General features: G+C 43.5%; 1 protein-coding gene across 1 annotated transcript; it reads left to right on the top strand.

Moving 5' to 3' along the window:
• The first annotated feature begins 17,962 nt into the window (after nucleotides 1–17,962).
• LOC119659433 (protein KRTCAP2 homolog) lies at nucleotides 17,963–22,775 on the top strand. Its single transcript, XM_038067516.1, has 3 exons — nucleotides 17,963–18,111; nucleotides 22,191–22,476; nucleotides 22,548–22,775. Exons 1-3 carry the CDS (start codon nucleotides 18,108–18,110, stop codon nucleotides 22,651–22,653), a joined length of 396 nt encoding a protein of 131 aa, XP_037923444.1. The 5' UTR covers nucleotides 17,963–18,107; the 3' UTR covers nucleotides 22,654–22,775.
• Nucleotides 22,776–23,188: the final 413 nt, after the last annotated feature.

Below are 23,188 nucleotides of genomic sequence, written 5' to 3'. Positions count from 1 at the left end.
AGATCAACCAGATTACCTAATCTGATGCATAATACGCAAAAAGTGCTTGCCCCCAGTGTTTAATCCAGCTATCGGTGGAATAATGGAATCGCACCCTTTCCTCACGACCCTCGTGGCATTAATGACAGGATGGTACCGAAAGGTAGGCAAAGGCAGGTTTCGGATCTGACCTGACCCCCATCATAAAGCGAATTCGCGATAACTCCAGTTACCAAAAAAGAACTCTGGTAATTTTATCGGAAGATTACTCGAAATAATCTCGAACGAAGATTTCACCTAAATATCAGTATAAACCTGCTCTCTTAAGCGTCTGCTAGTCCAGTTTACTTCCTGCTGCTTTACACGTTAGGGAGGGGGGGCTAGGAGGTTCTTGTCAAACTGGCTAAAATAAAGGATTTATGTCTACACCTCAAAAAAAGCCCCCCCCCCCCACTTGGACGTTTGATTTGATGATATTCTAAGTAAACAAAATTGACAGCCTTTGGCTACATGCTCTGGAGCTACCCGTTGATCTATTTGAGATCCGGAAGGTAAGCAACCTTACTATTTGTATAGGTACAGTCATAAACTATACTCCAATTTCTTAAAGGAAACAATGATTTGGGTCAACTTTAAAAGGATTATCCTCCAATTGGTTTTCTGTATTGCAAATTCTTTAGTGCTATAAAATCGGACCACATTTTCAAATCACCTGACATTCAATGAAATCGGTAACCCATTCAGAACTCAACCAGCACTAAAGGTCATCTTGTCCAGAAGACCATATCTCACATATGTACAAACATACAGGACATATGTACATGCATATGTAATCAAATTTAGAAAGCACAATAGTCGGTAAAACTACTCACCCAGTCTTTTGTAGGAGTGAACCAAGGCGGCAAATGAATGGAAAACGAAGGAAAAGGTACGGCCCAGGTCTAAGAGAGCAATTTAAATCAATAACTCACATCCTCGAAACCTATCACTTATAAATCAATTATCCGCGTTATTTATGGCATTATTTGAAGAGCGGTGGTCGGACTTTTGAAAAAGTCTTCAAAAACTGGCCGCAACTGCCGCCGTCGCCGCCGCCAATTCGTGACGTGAGGGTGGAAGATCATTGAAATGAATTCCCACAGTTCATCATAAATTGTGTTCGAGACCATTTAAATTCAGATTATTACTCCGGTAGGATGCTGGATGCATAATGGACAAGTTTTATGGATGGTTCTGGGCAGCGATTTAGTCAATATTAACAGGAAAGTGAGTAAATCTTGTCGAAGAGATATGGGAAGGACGTGGCTTATTTTCAAAATGAGTGCCTTGTTTTTAGGTGGAGGAGCTTTAAAATGATTTCTGAAATATGTGTCTGTCGTTACGTGAATCTTCAGTGACAAAACTTACAGATTTGTGTTCTAAGAAGCTTGTTCCTTTTTAGGCCGGCTTCACATCAATTGTCGAGCGTTAAATAAACGCCAAACCTAGAAATCTGATCTGCTTCATCAAGCCCATTAGAGATGTTATCTAGAGTCACAATAATTGGAAAAGTCCTTTCGGAGTTCCTAATATTGCAATTAAATGGCTTTCTAAATACGTTCTACGCTTCTAGAATAAAATCCGTCGCACCTTTCGCAAGAAAAAAAGGTGTGTTCAGCGTCGTTCGCCACTCCATTGCAGAACACACAATCAGGAAATCGCGCCCTCCCAATCTTGTGCAGGTAAGACTGAAAACCCGCATGCCCGCTTAGAAGTTGGGTAAGGAAGTAATCAATCTCACCATGCGTTCGGTGCAGCTACGGATCGAAATTGTCGATGAGCTGCCCAGTCCATCTGCCTCTTGGCCATTTTAACAAGAAAATTGCCACTCGGTAAGAGTGCGTTGAAGTTCTTCACAAGTAACCACCTCTCTTAAGTTTTTACCCTTACGGCGGTAGATATCTTTACGCTTCTTGGCAAGGAGGGCAACGGGGATCACCCTCACGATCACCATCACCGCCGAATCTGAGACTGTGCGATAAGCAGACACCACTCGCAAAACTCCCCGTCTCTGCACCTGAGCAAGGCGTTTACGGTTCACTTCCCTGTCAAGCGCATCAGCGCATACCTCCGCGCCATAGAACAGAACCAACTGCGTTGTTCCCATAAGGAGACGTCTCCTAGTAGATATAGAGCCCTCAACATTTACCATTAGCCGACTCAAGGCCGAGACGTAGTCAACTCGTCGATCGATATGGGACGTAGAGTCGGGAGTCTCTTTCTGGTCAAGATGACTACTTCGGTTTTGTCCAGCGCAAGACTGAAATCATGAGCAGTCATCCATCCGCCTACCCGTCGCATCAATATGCCAAGTCTGCTTCGTGTCTGTTCAACAGTGCGTCCGCTAACAATAGCCCCAACGTCGTCTGCAGAACCTACCAGACGCGACTCTTCGGCAATATCGAATCTCAGCAGACTATTTTAGGAAGTGTTCCAAAGGTCCGACCCTAGGATGAATCCCTGTGTTTATCCGGATGTGATTTCCATCCTCCTCCATTACTCTAGCGTCTCATGGCACGTGGAATGAGTTTTCTACTGTGCCTAGAATATCTGTTCATCTTACGGAATTGAAGGGATTATAGCCAAGTCCCCACGGGTCCTCATTAACCTCGTTGACAAGGTTTTCCCAGCCGCGAGCTTTTCTTCTATTTATAACCCTGCGGAGTCTCCTTTTTGCTGATCTATACTCTGCCTTTATGACGCATACCTCCTTTGTTGGTGGGTCGAGTGAAAGACGATGTAAAATTAAGAGAGACTAAAACAAATAGAGCAACAAGGTTTGCCAAAGTCGAGCCGAAAATAGGCCAGGAAGGAAAATGTCAGCATCTGAAACAATTATAGTCTCAAACATGGGAAGAAAAAAACAAAGATGAAATTTGATCCCTGAAAAATTTAGGGAAACTATCAGAATGACGCGGAGGAATCTCAACGAAGATATCATACAAGCGCTGGAAGTTCTCGTGGAGTTGGATATCACATTAGCAATCAATAGCAAAGTGATTGCCAAACGAAAATAAAGGACCCTTTGAACTATAGACCGAATTTTGATTAGTACCAGGTTACCTTTTGGCATGTTTTGGCACTTCAGTTAGGACTATACCATCACTGATTCTTAGAAAAAGGCGGCTTGGGGTCTATAGTAGACCTGACATACGTAAACACGGCATTAGCCAGTAGAACCACTTGGGAATTCCCCAGTTCACTCTGCAATGAGCTATCTGCGATCCGATCACTGCTGAGAAATTAAATCTATAGTAAATTGGAACATGCAAAACCTCCTCAGCGGGAAGCGTGTTTACCATAGTTAAAAAACGAGAGATCCAAGGCAAGACTTTACACATGAAGCTGTTGAAGACAAAGGGGCTGTCTTATACTGGAAAGTGAAAACTATGGTTGTCGAATAGTCACCATTGCTGTTGATTAAGCAACAGCTCTGACGATAATAAACTGCCAGTAACTATCCTGAATAGTGAAAAATTATTCATTAGGCAATCAAGCTACCGCTCTTCAACACAAGCACGTATTCCTGCAGACAATCTTCCAGAGTAAGATAACTGCAATAGTTTCAAGGTGGGCCCATGCTCCGTCCCATTTGAGGGCCCAAATCCAATGCATTACATTTTCATAAATCACATAAATAAAAACAGCACTTTGCCGAACGCAGTGCAGCATCATCCCAGATCTGAGTGAGATCTTATGTTCGCGATGCATCCCAGCTAGTGTAAAATCATATGTGACATGTACAAGTGTGCACTAGTCGAAACAACAAGCGAATAAATCATCTGGTAAGAGACAAGTCGCGTGTGGGAGACACCCACGCATCACTGCTCAAAACACTGAATGCAACACATGATGCTGGCGTATAGGTTGGATGGAGGAGACGAGGCGATGCCAGCTTGGAGCTGGTCAAAGAAAGCATGCAGTTTCCTCTAATCAATTCGAATTGCCTTCTGCCTCTCGTACAGGCAATTGTACTAGCTCGAGTCGTAACTGGGAGACGAGACCTCCTGCGTTTGCATTATCTTATGTTCAGCAACAATGAACTGTTTAGACATACGTAATGCAGGTAAATTAGCTATTGTAGGATTTTGTCACGGGTGTCGCAGTGAAATGGTGCTGCAACTGATGATCCGCGTCCGTTGAGTGGTGTCTTGGAGCCAGGAGGAGCTAATGTAACGATGTTACCGGTCTTACCTGATTGTTCGGTTGAGAAAAGATCAGAAAACGATGTCTACGTTGAATTGTGAATATCAGAAGGAGAGTCAGCTAAGTCGGATCATGATCCAACGCCTACCTATCTAAACGATGGTGAATGATGCGTGTATACGTTGAATATCCTCAGCCAGTCGCACCTGCAGCCCATCTCTTGTAAGTTGTGAGTCCTAGACTCTGACCTTAACCCAGGACCTACCCCAATCAACACCAACCTGCCAACACTTCCCAGCCTCCCAGGAGCACGCAGTAAAGCACTATCTGTCCACCACATTAGCGTCGATATTCTGGGAGGCATACAAAGTTTCAGGTCAGTTACGAGTTCTGAAATTTACGACCACCGTCTCTAACCGCATATACTGTCGTATAGCATGGGGCATGGCGCATCCTCCGTAACAGTAATTCTCAGGTGTACACATAAAGTCAGTGAAGTTTAATAAAATCGCCAACTAATGAGCAATCGCGTGTCACCTGCGATTCTATATGGCCCATGCCATAATCTAATGACGATCATAACATACAGAAATGTGGTGCATTATGTGAACATCTAAAGTGGCAAACGTCCGACACCATTTGCTATCAATTTTATGAATATGGAGCCTGAATTTAAAAGCGTATTTCATGCTCGATAAAGTCAATGTGCACTTAGATGTCAATGCAACTGAATTGAACAATTTATTGGAGCTGAATTTATATCCATATTTTTGCTACTTTGGGAGTGAGAATCTGATTCTTGAAGAGATAAGGCGTCATAACCAGAAAACACTTTTATAAAGGAAGTGAGAGAGAATACCCTCTACGTGGTACATACATAACCCAGAGGTAATTTATGAATACTTCGGTAACTTTTACTGGTCCTAATCATATGATCTGTGAAGATTATAGCATCCTTTTATCTATCTGTACCTTCCAGAAGTTGCTAGATTCTTTCTCTTTTAGCGTTGACGGGTTTTACGAGTATCTACTTTTCTCCAACAACTGTTTGTTTAATTAGGGCAAGTTGATTGCCTTCCTCCACAATACCGTATCTGGCTCTACTATGCAGTTCAATTTCGATAATTTTTGGGTTGGAAAGTGAAATGTATTAACTCACGAGTGCCGCTCGTTTATCCTGGAACAGAGTACCAACCAAAAATTGCCGGCTGTTCCTCTGATACGGAGTCAAGCAATGGTCTGCAGGATAGACTGATGCGGAATACAGCCTTCTGTGAGTCAACCTATCATTCTCTTTTAATATGTGGCTGTCCAGGAGCCAAGCCCCTCGTCTACCAAGACCGTTAGTGGGTAGTGGCAGCCACGCCTCGTATGGGCGAAATCCTACTATTAACAAACCGCTACGGATCAAGACCGAGAAGTCGAAATATACTTTTCCGAACCTTCCCCATTATTGGACTACTTTACAGTCGAGGGTAACTGACTGTATTCGAAAGGAGCCTCACTGATACCTGGTCGCCTCAGTGAGTGACCTTTCTGTGCTACGGGAGGCTATGACATGACGGACCTCCTAATCCCCATACCCGTGGGATTGAAACAATTACACCTGTAATAAATAAAAACACAAAAAAAACTAACAACAAACAGGCAAACTCTCTACAACATTGAGAATCAGGTGACCACAGTCAGAAAGGGAGAAGAAGAAGTCAAGCAGTGGAGCCTACTACGCTCAAAAATTTAGGGGCAAGCAAAAGTACGTCTGGCTGGACCTAATCCTTCAGCAGAAGTGTCAAAAAAGCGTCAAGCAATGAAAATCAGCCCACAAGAGGGAAATGCTCCCAAGAAATCTAAACCCGAGCCCAAGAGGGAAAATCGCGGGTTGGTCAGGGATAATGACAGGAGCTATGAGACCAGCCTTAGCTATTATAATGCGATAAAGAACATTCGACTGGCCATACTGCCAAAAGTATTTCCAGAGCAAATACTCACCCGTGAGGAGTAGAAAATAATTAAGAACCAAGGACCGTCAACGAGAAGCGTGAGGGATGGAATAAGGAGCTCGTGTTCCCCTACATACGCTTTCAGCCAGGTCTTATACTGGTAGACTGTGCGACAGAGAACAGTAAAGAAAGGTTGATAGAAATCAATCTCAACCACTGCGAGGCAACGCAAGACCTTCTCTCGCAGACAATCTATGAGGAGGAAGTCGAAGCTGTCATAATCAACGAGCCTTATCACAATAACAAAAGCGGTGCCTGCACTACAGATGTAACTGGCAAGGCGGCAATATGGGCGTGTGGAAATCAAGCAATTCAAGAAGTGATGGAGATTCCAGAAGTTGGATTCGTTAGGGCAAAAATAGCTAGTATATATATATATAGTGACTATGCTCCACAAAGCGCGACGATAGGTGAATTCGAAGGAATGTTAGGTGTGTGTGTGTGTGTGTGTGTGTGTATGGTGGGGGAGAAGCTACAGCTTCTGAGCACTCAGGCCGTGTTGGCCCATTGTACTCGCCTCCCCCGTCTAACGGAATATTCCGGATTCGTTAACGTATCGCAGGATTTCCGTTAGTGGATGTGATGCTACCCGTCGCAATTGGAGGACATCGGCACCAAAGATCTGATTCCTGATGCGTCCATAGGCGGGGCATTCACATAGGAAATGCTCCGTGGATTCCGCTTCCTCATTACAGGAGGGACACGTATCATCTTCGGTAATTTCTATTCTGAACATATGCCCAGCTAGTGAATTATGGCCTGTCAGAATGCCCACAATACACCTGCAAGTCCTCCTGCTTTTCGACAGGATAAACTTTGCGGTACGTATGTTGGGTTCTGGCAGGAAAAGTTTGGTGTGTCGAGCAGCATTTAAGCTCTGCCACCTGTCGTTATGGGAAACTTGTTCCCAGTTTTTGAAAACAGATTTAGCCAATGCTACTGATACCCCAATTGCTGGCTCCGGTCCCGGCATAGGGGAGATTGACCCCTCTTTCGCTAAAGCGTCCGAGATTTCATTTCCCTCTATGCCACAGTGACCAGGTACCCAGAGTAGTTCCACCGTATTGAATCTAGACATAGAGTTCAAACGGTTTCTGCATTCCTGAACGATTTTCGAGGTGATCAAAGGACTGCTCAATGCCCTCAGTGCAGCTTGACTGTCACTGCAGATTGCGATGCACCTGCCCTTCAACCGCTCGTCAATCACCCAGTTTGCCACCCTTAGGATCACATAAACTTCGGCTTGAAGAACCGTTGCATATTGTCCCAAAGGAAAAGCCCACTTTTCGTTTTTATTCGAGAGGTAGACTCCGGCTCCAGAACCCTCTTCTGTTTTTGAGCCATCGGTGTAGAAGACTTCCGTATATCCCGCCACGCATTCCTCTTGGTCTTCCCAGTCCTCTCTACGCTTCAGGGTAACTACATATCTTCTACCAAACAGATGTATGGGGACACGAGAATCGGAAGGCATTGTAAGAACTAGATTTAGTCCTCCCAGTAACTCTTCCAATGCTCTGTGCCCCCCACATCCGTTGTTTTCCCATAGATCTAATCGAATTAGCCTATGAGCTGCTCTCATTGCAGTGCTTTGAATAAATATATCCAGGGGCTGCAAATTGTGCATTCAGAGCTGCGCCGGATGTCGTGCTCATGGCACCAGTGATACCCAGACAAACAGTTCTTTGCAGTGCGTCTAGTTTACGGTGAAAACCTTTTTGTCTCACCTTAACCCACCACACTACGGATGCATATACGAACATCGGCCTAATGATGGCAACGTATATCCACATTACCACATGAGGCCTGAGTCCCCATGTCGAGGCAAAGGTCCGTCTGCACAGCCCATAAGCTGTGAGAGCTCGTTTCATCTTTACCTCTACATATTTGTTCCAAAGAAGTTTTTTATCTAGAGTGACCCCCAGATATTTCACTTCTTCGGAGAGTTGTAGGGTAGTACCCCTCATCTCAGGGAGACAGAGTCCATCCAGTTTTCTCCTTTTTGTGAATAAAACCATTGTGGTTTTATTTGGATTAACTGACAAACCATGTCTAAGGCACCAGCTGTCTATCAAATCAACGGCACGCTGTATATTCCTACACACCGTTCCAAGATCCCAATCAACAGCAAGCACAGCCACGTCATCAGCATAAGCTTGAGCGTGTATTGGCAAATTTTGCAGCTCGCATAGCAGTGAGTCGATCAGCATACTCCACAGAAGCGGCGAAAGCACACCTCCTTGGGGGCAGCCCTTCGTCGCTTCGGTAGTCAGGTAGCGATCGACCCCTACCTCAGCGCACAACAATCTTTGCGTTAGCATAGCATGGATCCACTTAATTAAAGCATCATCAACACCATGCGCTCTGGCGGCATCACAAAGTTTTTGAAAAGGCGCACAGTCAAAAGCCCCTTCAATGTCCACGAACACCCCCATCGCGTACTCACCATTCAAAGTTGCATCCTCTATCTTTGTGACCAAAGAAAGAAGAGCAGACTCACAGGACTTTCCACGTTGGTAAGCATGTTGGCTTTCACTAACTGGGTGTGACCTAAGTGCGTTTCCACGAATGTGACGCTCCACCAGTCTCTCCAAACCTTTCAGCAAGAATGAAGTCAAGCTGATCTGTCTGAAGTTCTTTGGATTAGAATAGTCATCTTTCCCAGGTTTCGGTATGAAAACTACCTTAACCTGTTGCCAAGAAGAAGGCACGTAGCCCAGAGCAAGACATCCTCGAAAAATATTTCTTAGAGGTCGCTCTAAATGCTCCATACCCTCCTTTAGCATTGCCGGATAGATGCCATCCATGCCAGGTGCTTTGAAATGTTCAAAGGACAGTATGGCAGCTCTCACCTTTTCATGGGTAACAACCGCTTTCGCAGTGTTCCAGTTCCCCTTGCAACACTTGCGTGTTGAAGGGGTTGCAAGAACCGTCAACTCTCCCCCTACCACTTCTCTCACCCGTTCTCCCGGGTGGTGTACTTCCAGGAGGGTCTGTATTGAATCTAGTCTGGAGCTCGTGAAAGTACGGTCGGGCTTTCTAAGAGAATCCAACTTGGCCGACTCCTCCCTTTTGAGAACTCTGCACAGCCTTGAAGTCTCCCTTTCGCCTTCCAGTTCCTCACAGTACGCTCTAAAGGAGTCTCGTTTCGAGCACCTCACGAGCCTCTTATATTTGTTGTGAGTTCCTGAAATTTAACCAGTCTTCGTCCTTGTTACTTTTGCAAGCACGATTTAGAAGTCGCCTGGTTGATTTCCTGAGTTTTTGCAGTTCTCGGTTCCACCAAGGAACTGTTTTACCGCTTTGGCCTCGGGAAATAGGACAAGCCTCTTCATAACACTCTAAAAGTGTGTAGTTCAGAGTTTTCAATTCATCTTCCAGCACCAAAGGAGTCCTTAGTCGCCTAGGGAACTGTACTTTATTGCCAAGAAGTTCATTGAACTTTGCCCAATCCGTTTTCCTAGGGTTCCGTCTTTGTACTGCAGACTGTTCGCCCGCAATAGTCAGATTGAATTCTAGATATTGGTGATCTGACAGTGAGACCTCGTCTAGCACTCGCCAGTGTGTAATCAACTCTAACAATTTTGGGGTACAGATTTTTAGGTCAATTACTTCGCTTCTTCTCGGTCCCATGAACGTTAGGTATACTAGTCTCGGATGCAAGAAGTTGAAACCGAAAGATCATAGCGGGTGATTTCAACGCGGGGCCTTATCCTTCGAGGCTTTCGCGGAGTCCCACTTTTCGTGGGACAGGGTCGAGCTCAATAGTCGATCTGACATACGTGAGTACCACATTCGCGAGGAGAATGGCATGGTTTGTCAGTGAGCATTATACTCACAGCGACCACCAGGTAATTTTCATCCAGATCGAATATGGGCCATGCGGTGATGTGCGTTCCCGTGGAGCTAGAAACCAGGGCTGGTCTTTGAAAAAGTTTGAAGAGGATGCATTCATAGAGATGCTATTGGGAGGCCAAAATCCCGGTGATACGGCTACAGAAAAGGTAGAGCAAATGATGGGACGCATAACGAGAACATGCGACGCTGCTATGCCGAGCCGACGAGTCCTCGCAAAAAGGCGCTCAAACTATTGGTGGAATGAAGAGATCGCGGAGTTACGGGATGCATGTTTTCGAGCTAGAAGGATCTGAGAACGATCTAGAGGAAGACTGGACTTCGACGAGAAACGGCAAGTATAGCGTGCAGGATGGTTATGAAGAAGATGAGAGGGCGGACACCACAACTAACCTGCCCGTATCTTCTGCTCGACATCATTTGATGACGCTCTTCCCCCCGGATAAAGGAGATCACAAACAACACCTTGGACGCATTGGACGTCTACACCATACTTGCGATAATTGAGGAGAATTGGTGATAACAAAGCACCCGGTCTGGATGCTGTTCCCAATAGAGCTCTTAAACTCGCTGTTAACACCAGACTCGACTGGTCTATCAACGTATTTGAAATATGCAGGATAAAAGGAGTTTTTCCCGATCGGTGGAAGAGGCAAAAAGTAGTTTTGCTCCCGAAGCCGAATAAGCACCCAGGACACCCATCATCATACCTCATTTGCCTCATCGACACGGTAGGATAGATGCTCGAAAGGGTCATACACAATAGACTGCTCCCTATCATTCAATATAAGGATGGACTATCGAAACGACAATTTGGATTTCGACAAGCCCACTCAACAATGGACGCCGTAGACATTGTTTTGAAGCTGACCCGAGACGCGATGTCGTCTAAAAAATGTTGTGCCGTGATGACGTTGGACATCAAAAATGCCTTCAATTCCGCTAGTTAGGAGTGGATAAAAAGCTCACTGGCTAAACAGGTGCCCCCAGTTATTTGACTGAGCTCCTCGACAGTTACCTTTCGGAGAGGACACTTTTGCACGACACGGATGGGCATCCAAGCAGTACACCGTCACCGCAGGAGTACCACAGGACTCAGTGTTGGGTCCTCTCCTGTGGAACGTCATGTACAATGGGGTCCTTGTCCTTCCCATGCCAAAGGCCACGATAATCGGTTTCACAGATGATCTAGCTGTGGTTACCGTCGCGAAACAACCTGAAGACGTTAAAGTGTACACTAACAAAACCATTAGCGTCTACATTCTTCTTGGTGGTCACATCACAAACCGGTTATCAAATACCTAGGGGGGATGATGATTGACGCTAAAATCAATTTCAAGGGACACCTGGACTATGCCTGTGAGAAAGCGACAAATACCAGCGTATCATTAGCACGGATGATGCCTAACATTGGAAGCCCAAGATACAGTCGCAGATTACGTATGCCGGAGTGGTTCGCTCCACACTATTATACGCGACACCAGTTTGGGAGGAAGCACTAACGTGTGAGAGTAATCGGAGGAGGGTAAATATTATTTATCGCTTAGTGGCGCTAAGGGTGTGCAGCGTCTTCAGAACAATATCGGGCGACGCAGCGGGAATGATCCCGAAAGACATCCTGGCAAGTGAGGCACGCTGCCTGTAGGAGAAAAGAGAAATGAATTCTCCTGAAAAGGTTGCAGAATACCGAAAGGTGACAAGGCGAGAGTCGCTGGAGACGTGGCAGCAACGGCTGGGATAACTCGCAGAGGGGTCGCTGGACTCACACTTTGATTACCCGTATTGAGGAGTAGAACCAGCGACGACACGGCGAGATTAACTACCATCTGACGCAAATCCTGTCAGGACATGGTGGTTACAGGAAGTATCTTCCCCAATGCAGGTAGGATGATTCTCCCCTGTATCCTGTATGCATGTTATGTTCTACTGTTCACGATTTTTCTCAGAAAGGAGGAGTCTGGAAGACTCCCTGAAAGCCAACCTGAAAGCCCGCAGAATATAGTCGTGGAAATGTTGAAGTCGGAGGGAAACTGGTGTACCGTGAACTCTGCAATCAAAAGAATACAGGAGGAACTTGAAAAAGCGGAGCCCGCAAGAAGGACGCGAAGTAATGCTTTGCGGGGGTTCCACGGGGAAAGAAGAAGGAGAAATTGGGAGTGACTTTAGTGGGTGAGAATCCCACAAGTAAGATTTACACCTCCATCCATAAAAAAAGACACGACGAACTGACTCAGGATTACAGTTCCTAACCTGCTAGTATGGAGGGAACTGTGTACATGTGTCGGGGATGATATACCAAGGATAAACATGGTGATGCTATACTTTCTCAAAGTCACAACCATTGCGATTGCTTCTACCCCTCCTCATCACTCAAAACATGGATCTCTGGATAGCCCACGTAAACCTACATCATGCAAAACTGCATCTGCAGTGATTGCAAGGATTATATTAAAATAGTGCTAACTCAAGAACCCTGAATCTACCGGAGTCAGATGCGTGGTCTGCAAGGAGGAAGCATGCAGGTAAATTGAGATACCTGTTGTGGAAAACCAAGAGCTTGAATCATTCTCAAAAGAAACTTAAAATACAGTTGTCTTTCAGAGTTTGTGACTGAAGAGCTCGTAGGTATCCAAATCTCACAGGAAATCAGCAAAAAAAACAAGAGACGTTATCGTGGCATCAGGACACTTCACAGGAGACAAAAACCAGATCGCGCCGGAATTAGTCGTTAGTATGACGAAGTTCTGCAAGAGGAAGGCACTACCACTTCTCCCGGGAGGCAGCGAAATTAATGGAAGGGGTGAGTGCCTTCTGGAATTCATCCTCAATAATAAGCTAAAAATACATAATGTAGAGAACACTCCAACATTAATGACCAGCACCAGGCAAGAGCTACCAAACATAACTCTAAAGAACACTCTGATGAGCAGCTTGGTCAGGAATTGGAGGGTGTCGAAAGAGCGCTTTATGTCGAATCACAGAATAATCAGATTCCACATTGAGTACAATTCGAAAGTGAATAGAGTAATAAGAAATGTCAGGAGAACAGAGTGGGTCTCTTTCACAAGACATCTAAATGACAACATAGAAAGAATACTAGAAACGATGGTGGAAGGCTTCAACAGAAGCGTCATGGGAACGAAAGACGACACGATCAGAGAAGCAAAACGAAACAGTTTCAAGGAATTCTGTAAAGGGATAGAACAAACCAGAGAAGCATCCATGCTGTATAAAGATATAACCAAAAACAAGGCAGTATCTTCAGCCTGTCTGTATGCAGAAAGATGGGACATTTACCGAGAATGAGGCTTCTCAGAACTTATTTCCCGGGATGAAGTGGAAGCTAGCAAAAGAGGTATATTCGGAAACTAAAGTAAGATGTGCAGTGAGAACTTTTCAACCATTGAAATCACCCGAAGTAGATAGCATTTTTCCACCACTACCCGGAGGGGCTAGAAATCATCTTAGGATCTCACCTAAAGGTGGTAAGATGCAACATAGTCTTGGGGATTATAACAAGTGCATGGAGATGGGCGAGATTGGTCTTTATTTCCAAAGCGGGTAAAAAGGATCATTTCCACCCCAACCTTTTCAGACCAATTTGCCTGACATCGTGCTTACTTAAGACGGTGAGGAAGGTCATAGATAACTATATTAAAACCAACGTTCTAATGCGCATCCCACTACATCCATGTCAGCACGCTTACCGGGCAGGACAGTCAAACGAAACTGCCCTACATCAGTTCGGAATGCCACAGAAACAAAGAAAATAGCATTGTATGAGTTTTTGGTAATTGAAGGATCGTTGGTAATCACATTGCACAAAGAGATACGAGATGCCTTAATCTGCAAAGGGGTGGGAAACACTCTGGCCTTCTGAAGGGGCAGAATGTTAGGGAGTAGGCAAATAGATGTACCGTCAGGTACAAATTCAATTGTCATGAACACTAATCAGGGTTGTCTACACGATAGGGTATTATCACCGTTAAAGTGGAGCATGGTACTTGATGAATTCTTAGGAGAGCTAAAAAAACACTAGAATACTGGTCCAGAGTTACGCTAATAATATTGTTTTGATCAATTGCAATGAAAATGAGGGTTACCGTATTCAAACCGGACTGCGAATCACTAGTAACTAGTGCAAGAAGACGGGGATGTGCATAAATCCATCCAAAACCAATATATTACCGTTCACTAGGAAGGTCAAGCTTGATCACCAGAGATTAGATTAGATGGTATGGAGGTAAAGCGAGCAACAGAAGGCAAATATTTGGTAATCACATTCGACCAAGAGTTACTCTGGAAGACACATGTTGAAAATATATATCGGAAAGCCCCAAAGGTTCTGATATTGATATCCATAGCAGAGAAAAAGTGGGGATGCACCCTGAAAATGCTGCACTGGATACACACTGCAATAGGAAGGCCAATGATTACCTATGGCGCGGTAATCTGGGCAAACAGAACGAAACTGAGCACGAGTTTGTATCGGTAGTGCAATGGGAACTTTCCCCCCGGCATCTGTAGAAGTCCTTGTAGGATTGACTCCTCTCCATCTGCACATACAGATGTAAGTAAGGAACGCGGACTTCACAGTGTCCAGAAGTACCAGTGAAGAGTCCTTTGCAACACCTATACGGGGAAATAAAGCGCGGAAGTTTTACCGACAAGGAAGGAAGGAAGGAAGGAAGAAGTCTTATACACCTCGATGCTCATCCTGTCAAAACAAGGAGGGAAATCTGACTTCCGACAGAATGGACATTTCGAAACGATGGGTTGAGTACTTGAAGTTGAACTTGAATTACTCAATAACCAAAATATCGGTGAGTTGGAGGTCTCGCCAACTGAAGACGACGGACAAATGCTGCCACCACGAAGCATGGAGGAAACAGTCCATGCACATCGGCTTAAAAAATTGCCACCACCCCCGGGTAGGAAAAATGGCCAAAAATGCAAAATCGTCGGATTTCGACGGGTGACACCTCGTTCGAAAGTGGAGGCGGCCCAGATTCAGGAAATGCACAAATTTTAACGCTACGACGTCGGGGAGACCAGATATCAGGCAAAGATCACTGCCAGGGAGGTCTTCAGAAACTCGAAGAAAATTAAAAATTTACACGACCCCCGACCCCGACCAGGAGCTGATGAAATTACAGCCGAATTAGTTAAATATGGAGGCGATCAATTACACCAAGCAGTTCATGAACGTAAACTCAAGGTGTGGGATGGCGAATCAATGCCTGACGATTGGCAACAAGCCATTATCTGCCCCATGCATAAAAAGGGAGATATCGCAAAGTACAGAAATTACATAGGTATTACGTTACCGAGTACCACCTATAAGATATTCTCTTGTTCAACCTGGCAATGGAAAAAGTGATTCGCGATGCAGATGTTAATGCAAGAGGCACCATTCTCTTCAAAGTACACCCAACTACTGGCCTATGCTGACGATATTGACATTATGAGAAGAACAACCGGAGAAATACAAACTACTTGCATCCAGATCGACTGTCCAGTCATCACACATTAATTTGTTGTCCCAAACCTTGAGCATAATTTCATGAATCGTCTGATACAATTTTACGCCTTCAGTTCTGCTGTAATTCATCACGACTATTCACGGCAACTTATAATTCTTAAACCGGCGAATTACAGGGACTGTTTTTCCATGTCTAATGGTTTCAGCATTTATCCATCTTCGCCAGTTGATGGGAATTCCAACTCGCCGATATTCTGGTTGTTGAGTAGTTCATCAAAATACTTAGCCCATCGCTCAAATATGCTCAAACCTTCTGAACTACCGTAAATCGATGAAATCGTATTTTCCTTTTCATCCTTTTTCGACGGGGTGAGCATCGAAGTATGCACAGCTCCATCCTGCTGATTTGTTGACAAAACTTCCGCGCCTGGTGCAGTTGCTCCCTTTACTCTTCGAGTTCACAGGCCTGTTGGTTCTACCAAGATCCTTCATCCTGTCTGTGATGTCGCTTCTCCACTCGACAGAGTTCGTGATATGTCTCTACCCTGGATGGGGATAGGTGCATTGCTCGTTATACATTCTTCCATTCCGCTGCTATCTTACATTCATCGTCGAACCAGTCGTTTCGACTTTTGTTTGTGACAGGAGCCAAATATATTTGTGGGTGTACCAATATTTGGGAATTACACTAGACCAAAAATTACTCTGGAAGACGCATGTTGGAAACACATCGGAAAGCGATTATTGGCTTGGTTGGCCTAATATAATTAATGGATACACTATTACCATTAAAAGGGGCGCAACAGTTCTTTTACAAGGTAGTGCAACTTCCCTTAATAGAATAATGATAATAATACCAATGATGATGTTCATCAGGTCAGGATCTTTATTAGCTGCGGTTATTGCGGGATCCACTTCCCCCTTACAGGTGTTAAAAAGAGCTTTGGTAAGGATGGCCTCAGTATATGCTCCTGATTGTCAGAGTAGATTAGGGGCGGTATTGTTGTTCGAGTTAGGAGCACCATGCCAACGAGGTAGTGATCCAAATCTATATTGGTCCCCAATACGTTCTGGCTTTTATCGATTCTGAACTACTAGTTTGGATTCCGGTTTAAACATGGAATACAGTACACTCTCACTACCTCCAAGACAATGTTAGCGCCCCACTTAATATCGGCAATAAGCCAACGATAACATGTCCATTACGCTTAGGACAGGCTTTTAACTCTGCATGGGTAGAGAAATTTATCTACGAATTTATAGTAAGCTGGTTTCTTATCTCGATATATTGCAATAAGTTTCTTCAAAGACAGGGCCTTCTATGTTGGCGTGAAAATTGGTGACTTCTAGCGCCCGTTATTTATCCTCTGGTAAATAGTGTGGAGTTGTGTGAATGATGAAAGAATGCTCGAAGAGTTGTTTTTGAGGAGACAAACAGCACAATAATAACTTTAAGCCAACATGTGTAAATAACGCTAAATCTTAATTCAGTTCAACTCCCTTTACTCTGCCACTGAATCTTCTAAAGGTCATAGCATCACTAAATCGACAATAACTATGAAATACCCCCGATTAAAAAATGCGAACAGTTGCTCGTTATCCAGAACCTTGACTTCGAAACCACGAGTATTTAGTCAATCTTCACAGAATCGTCTTACGTTATAGGATACGTACGTGCGAACTCTTGGCCGCGTTCGAGAGAAGAATCCTCCGAAGAATTTTTGGCCCCCTACATGAGGATGGACGATTCCGTAGCCTACACAATGACGAAATCTATGAGCGATATCATGACCGTCCGGTTGTGGATAAAATCCGGCTCAATAGGTTACGGTGGACGGGTCACTTAATCCGTATGGATGAGGATAATCCCACCCGGAAAGTCTATAAGGGCAATATCTATGGTAGAAAAAGAAGGCGAGGCAGACCTTGCCTAAGATGCAGCGATGGCGTAGGCCACGACGCCAGAGAGCTTTTAGGAATATCGAATTGGTGGACGTCGGCGCAAAACCGGGACGTCTGAAATTCCTTATTAAGGCAGGCCTAGACCGGATACCGGTTGTTGCGCCGTTGATGATGATGATGATGATACATACAGCGTACCACCAGATATAGTCAACTGCCCTTGGAAAGGCAATGCACTCCTTCCAAATTGATCTGCTTAAAAAGTCCTCCACAGGAGAAAGGAAGTAATGGCAATTTCTAGTCAAAAACGGAAACTACTTCTATTAAAAACAGTGATTGACAATTTCGTCCAGGGCTGAGGCAACTCATCAGATGCAGAAATGCACGCAGTCAAAAATATTGTTAATTTTGTTGTAATATTTCTCACATAACGAGCAAACCTAAATTTAAGCAAAATTCTAGAAACCAATAGATACTGCTAAATTCAGCAAAAAGCACATAATTCCATTTGCTGTGTTTCCTGCCATCTAACGGCACATAGTACACCAAATGGACATCAAGAAAATATTCAAACCACATTGGAAAAACTGAATTCCAAATAAAAAAAACAAAACTACGTCCACCTCGGAGTTGACGTTTCATGTAAATGACGTGTAAATGGTTGTAGAGTGACATTTGGAAGCCGGCTGTATACAAAATTTTCTAAAATGGGTGAGTTTTATCAGAAAATGATTCAAACTATCGAAGCATTAGATCTAATCTCATTGAATCACGAACTTGGGGAATATTTACGCGTACAGAACCCTTCGCTGACCATACTGTGTTCCTAAATAAATGGGTGTGCTTATGCCGTGTAGGCATACATATTGGATCGTAGAGATAACGAAGCTGAAACATCGTCTGAAATTATTGAAGCAAAAATAGCATCACTATCAGGGAAAAATCCCTGTAGATACATATACTCCATAAAACAGTCGACAGGAAACCTCTGAGCTGCTTTGCCTTTAATATTATAAAAATTAATCGAAGGCAGCTGAACCTATTGTCACGAAATTTGGTGAACGTAGTGTGTCGAACCCTTTACATGTAGGGAGTGGTATAAGTTTTATACTTCAAAGTTTCGTTCGAACCTTACTATTACTAACGAAGTTATTTTAAGACTAAATTATAAATTCTACTCTGGCATACTAGGGAACGGCCTACATAATTCCTAGTAAACTAGTTAGTAGCCTCCCGTAAAATGATCACCATCTCACGAGACTACTTTTACACTAGTATATCTGCCATACCTGCAATATCTATGGTAGAAAAAGAAGACGAGGCAGACCCTACCTTAGAAGGAGCGATGGCTTAGGCCAGGACGCCAGACAGCTTTTGGTATATCGAATTGGTGGACCTCGACGCAAAACGGGGATGTCTGGAGAAGGCCTAGACCGGGTATTGGTTGTTACGCTGTTGATGATACATAAAGGTATACAGGTTCTGAAGTAATTCCTTTACTGGCTAAACTTTTTTGATAATATTGAAGCTACTCTTCAGAACCTGTTGAATTTTATTTACCTCTTAACTCAAACTAAGGATATTGTATTTTGAAACATTTTATATTGTCTCTACAAACAAGGCGTCTCCATGACAATCCGGCTAAGGCCGAAGCAAATTACTCGTCATAAAGAGGGGCAATTAAGCGTTGTGCTGTTTACGTCATTCAACACCCTCCCTTATTGATCCTAATATTCTTTATAAAATACTCCCTTCGAATATGTCTAATATCCTTTCTGAAATTAGTACCCTTTTGAAAATGCATCTTAGGCCCGCTACATTGAAAACCAAAAAATTGTAGTTTGGTGGAAGCTACTTGTCTATCAAGTTCCCAACTAATTTCAAATTCTTCTCAAGTAATTTCGTAATTTTTTCAATATGGTACACTCGCGGCAATATTGAACTTTTAGCAAAGCATTGCAAGACAATTACCCCAATTACTTAAAGTCTCACAAAAGATAAAAATTGTCTAGAAATAGTTTTGTGTTCATAAAAGTTCAGTGTTGACACGGCCTCCCGTATAGAAAAAATTATTACACTGGTTGGGTAAAATATGAATTCAACAAACAACGAAATCAACGCCTCTTCCCTCTTAGGATGACCAACCTAACGATGTACTCGAAGCAATATTAAAATGCCAGCATCAAAGCGATAATTCATTCTATTTCAATGTGTTCGCGACCATGCAAAAACATATTCAAACAGCCCCAATTATCGCATTTTTAAGATGGTTATTTTTTTGAGGCACATTGGGTTTCTATTTTGGTAGCTTTTGTTTACGATTCGTCGGTTTTCAAACCAAATTCCATTGATATCAAATGTACGTCCAAAACATCTACCTTGCATGTGGCATTGGCCGTGCCGTTACATAAGTATATTCAACCAAGGTGGGTTTCCCTGGTTTGGGGGTAAATATCACCTTCACACCACGCCAATTAATTAGAATATGAGCGTGTGCTAGGCATTCACGGTATATATTCCAAATATTTCAACCCAGGGCATCCATTCTATTTAGCGCAAAAATGATGCCATCCGGACCTGCAGGCTTGTATCTATGGAGCGAGGCAAATACCCATTTTACTCGCTCCAGTAATACTACTTTGCATGTCAGATCCCAGCCTCTCGATTGAGGGCTGTATGCACCTGTCGGCCTTAAGATGAGATTTTGGTTGCTGCCTGGGAAGTGCTTCTCAAGCAAATGATTAACCGTTTCTTCATCGCTTTCTGTGTACCTCCCACTCTGTTAACGTAAATAAGCCAGCTACGTTCTTGAGCAAGGAGCCGCTTCAGTTTTCCATATCATGCCCCTCTGTTTTACCAAATCCAAGTTCCACCATGATGTTTTACACTTTTTTGGCGTATTGAATAGACTGCTTTCTTTACAAGCTTCTCTCATGCTAGTTGTAATCATCTCGGTTGTCTTCTCAATTCCAGCAATGGATTTGAAGCGCCTCCCAAGGATCGTGACTCGGGCGCTTAGTTCTATTCGTCACCCAATCTGTCTTCCGGTTTTTTGAGACCACCATGCAGGAACGGGGTCGATCGCTTCCATTGGCATACAACAGGTCAGTATGTTGGAAGTTTAGGCCTTTGACTAGCCCCACCAACAAACCATGGTTATTGTATGAGGTATATAAGTGTCTTGTAGCTATTGATCCGACGACTGCTTTACAATACTGCAAATTTGTTTGCGAAATATGACATGTTCATCTCCGTTTCAGATGAAGATGCCGAAAGTTGCGCGTCCTCTTCAATGTTTAAGGAGTCGACACTTGTAAAGTGACGGTCCCTAGTCCGTAATGAAATCGGAAGTCCGTTTGTTTCCGAACTTTCTTAATGTCGGGCTCGGAAACGCCGGTAGTAAAGAAAGTTCCCGACCTATTTGCTCTCTCTTCTGTTTTACTGAGGTTATTCTGGACACCAAGTTGTTCCAAAACATCAGCACCATTACGCTCTTCTTTTGGTAACCAGAGGAAACACTTTTTGAATGATCGCATCCTCCCATCCACCGTTGAGAGAGGAGCAGTACTGCATGAGCCATTCCTTCGTGTTTTCGTCGACAAAGTTTAGCCATAACATTATACGGTATACGCCCACCGACCCGAATCTTAATGCCTTGCGGGGATGCAGTCTTTACAGCTAGGAGGAGTTTCTTCCTAATCTGTTCGCACTGCATAGTAACGTAACCGAACGGATTAGTATCATCATACTGGCTGCAAATACAGACTTATCCGTTGTCGGCCGAGCCCTCTTTGCTGCCTTTTGTGTTGAAGAGTTGGAATTGTCCGAGGACCGTTGCCGCTTTGATTTTACTTTAGTCGCAGGTATCCCGGACGCTCTTTCCCCCTCAACCTTGGTACAGCCCATGGATTGTGATTTACCCGGAAGCTGTTTGCTATCCATGGCCAGATGCTTACTCATGGGCAAAACTTTAGCTGCAGCAGATGGCGCCGATTGAAGCCCGGGGCCAGGAGTGCTGGCAGAAGGGGCCTGCTTCGGCTCGTCCATTAAGCACTTAATTCCAATCAGATTGGTTCCCACTTGAGTAGGTGGGGTCTAGATTAAGGTTATCCATCGATGAGCTTAGGGTTGCTCTTCACTCGGGGTTGGATCGTCACGATCGAAATTTAATGTTGCTTTTTTAAGTTTTTTGCTTTTTAGTTAATTGACTGCCAATTGCCTCAGTTTTAACGTAGTAATGGAAAGTAAGTCGATATCGGTAGAGCTCCTTTTTGCCGAGACAAGGCTAGTTGAAATGAGGGTCGCTTGGTACCCAAGTAAAACCAAAGAGAAGCTCCTCTTTTTGAGCCAAAGAAATTGCTGGAGACGTTAAAAATCACGTGGATTGAGGGAACATGACCTCTTAATTACAAAAATGTGGAAAATGACCAATGTTAGGCTTGGAAGATTTTAGAGATTACAATGATTCCAAAAAAAACAGGAAAAATGAGACCCAAGTAACATGCTAGAAACCTATAAGGTTGCTCCACTTTCCCTCAAAAGTATTCAAATTTACGAAATTACTGGATTCATACTATATCAAGTAGGAAACAAAGTAATTCAGTTTCTTTCCCTTTGGAACACAAAATAAAAGTGAAGTCTCGCAATTACAATATGCAGACTGAAGTTCCCGAAAATTATATCCTAGAGGGATTGGGAGTGAGTGTAGACTGGCTTCCGACCCTAAACCTATAGCTACGATTGAAAAATTTAAATACGAATTTAATAATCAATTTGTTTCTATATTTCAGCTGCCTCGAGCTCCATATCGATGATCCTGGCGTCAGTATTCTCAATACTGATTTTCTCAACGATGCAATTGTACCGTACCTGGTTTGCTGCTTCGCAACTCAACACAATTCTCGGTGGTTACCTTGGTTCATGGCTGTTCATCTTCTCACTAACAGCCTTGAACAATTTGGAATCGATCGCTTTGGGCGATGGATTCCAAGCGAAGTTCTTCCCAGAAGTTCTATTCTCCTTGATAGGAGCAGTATTCGCATGTAGCATGGTGCATCGCGTTTGTGCAACGACATGGTAAGCTGAGAGATGACCGCCTCGTATATAAACTCTAGATATCCTAATCAAATGATTCATTCTTCTTTTAGTTTCATTTTCTCCATAATTGGATTATATTTTGTAAACAAGATATCACAAAGGGTCCATAATATGCCGGCTGCAACGGAAGTCTTCTCAAAGAAGAAAAGGAAGTGAACTCATCAATTTGAGATCTAAGGAAAAGTTTTCAAATGAAATCTCCGAAAGTGTAAAATGAAATAATCTCCATCGAGAAATCTGTAGTTATAGAATCAAAATACATTTATATATATTCCAGATATTTTGACTTTATTTCGTAGCACTTTAAGTAGTAAAATCATTACCCAATACCACGCAAAACTATTCATAAAATTCAATAGTTTGCGATGTGAATGTTAGCATTCAATATCGAAAGGACCTTTAACAAAAATATTGTCTTCACCCACTCCCGTCAACACTTGCACGTGGCGATTTTTCTCAATCTTCCACCTGTTCTTTAACCTTCGATGAGTACCATTAATTCATGGAAACATCCTTGTCGTCAAATTGGCCAACAATAATTTTACTTGCCAGCAGGTGGTCATACAGACTATAATTCTAAGCAGGAGTAAGATCAGCTGATTAATTCCTCGATGGATTGCTTATATTTCCGTTTTGGAACCAATCTTAATGGTACAGTATACTTGGGTATGAAGAGTGTTTTCAACCTCAT

The sequence above is a fragment of the Hermetia illucens genome, chromosome 6, assembly GCF_905115235.1.
Source record: "Hermetia illucens chromosome 6, iHerIll2.2.curated.20191125, whole genome shotgun sequence".
Lineage (NCBI taxonomy): Eukaryota > Metazoa > Arthropoda > Insecta > Diptera > Stratiomyidae > Hermetia > Hermetia illucens.
Note: the sequence above shows the minus strand (reverse complement) of the source record. Positions and strands in the feature narration are given on the sequence as shown.

Excerpts from the sequence above, each read along its gene's own strand:
- LOC119659433 (XM_038067516.1), top strand. Across the intron at positions 22,477-22,547 it reads CGCGTTTGTGCAACGACATG|TTTCATTTTCTCCATAATTG; the intron begins GTAAGCTGAGAG and ends TTCTTCTTTTAG.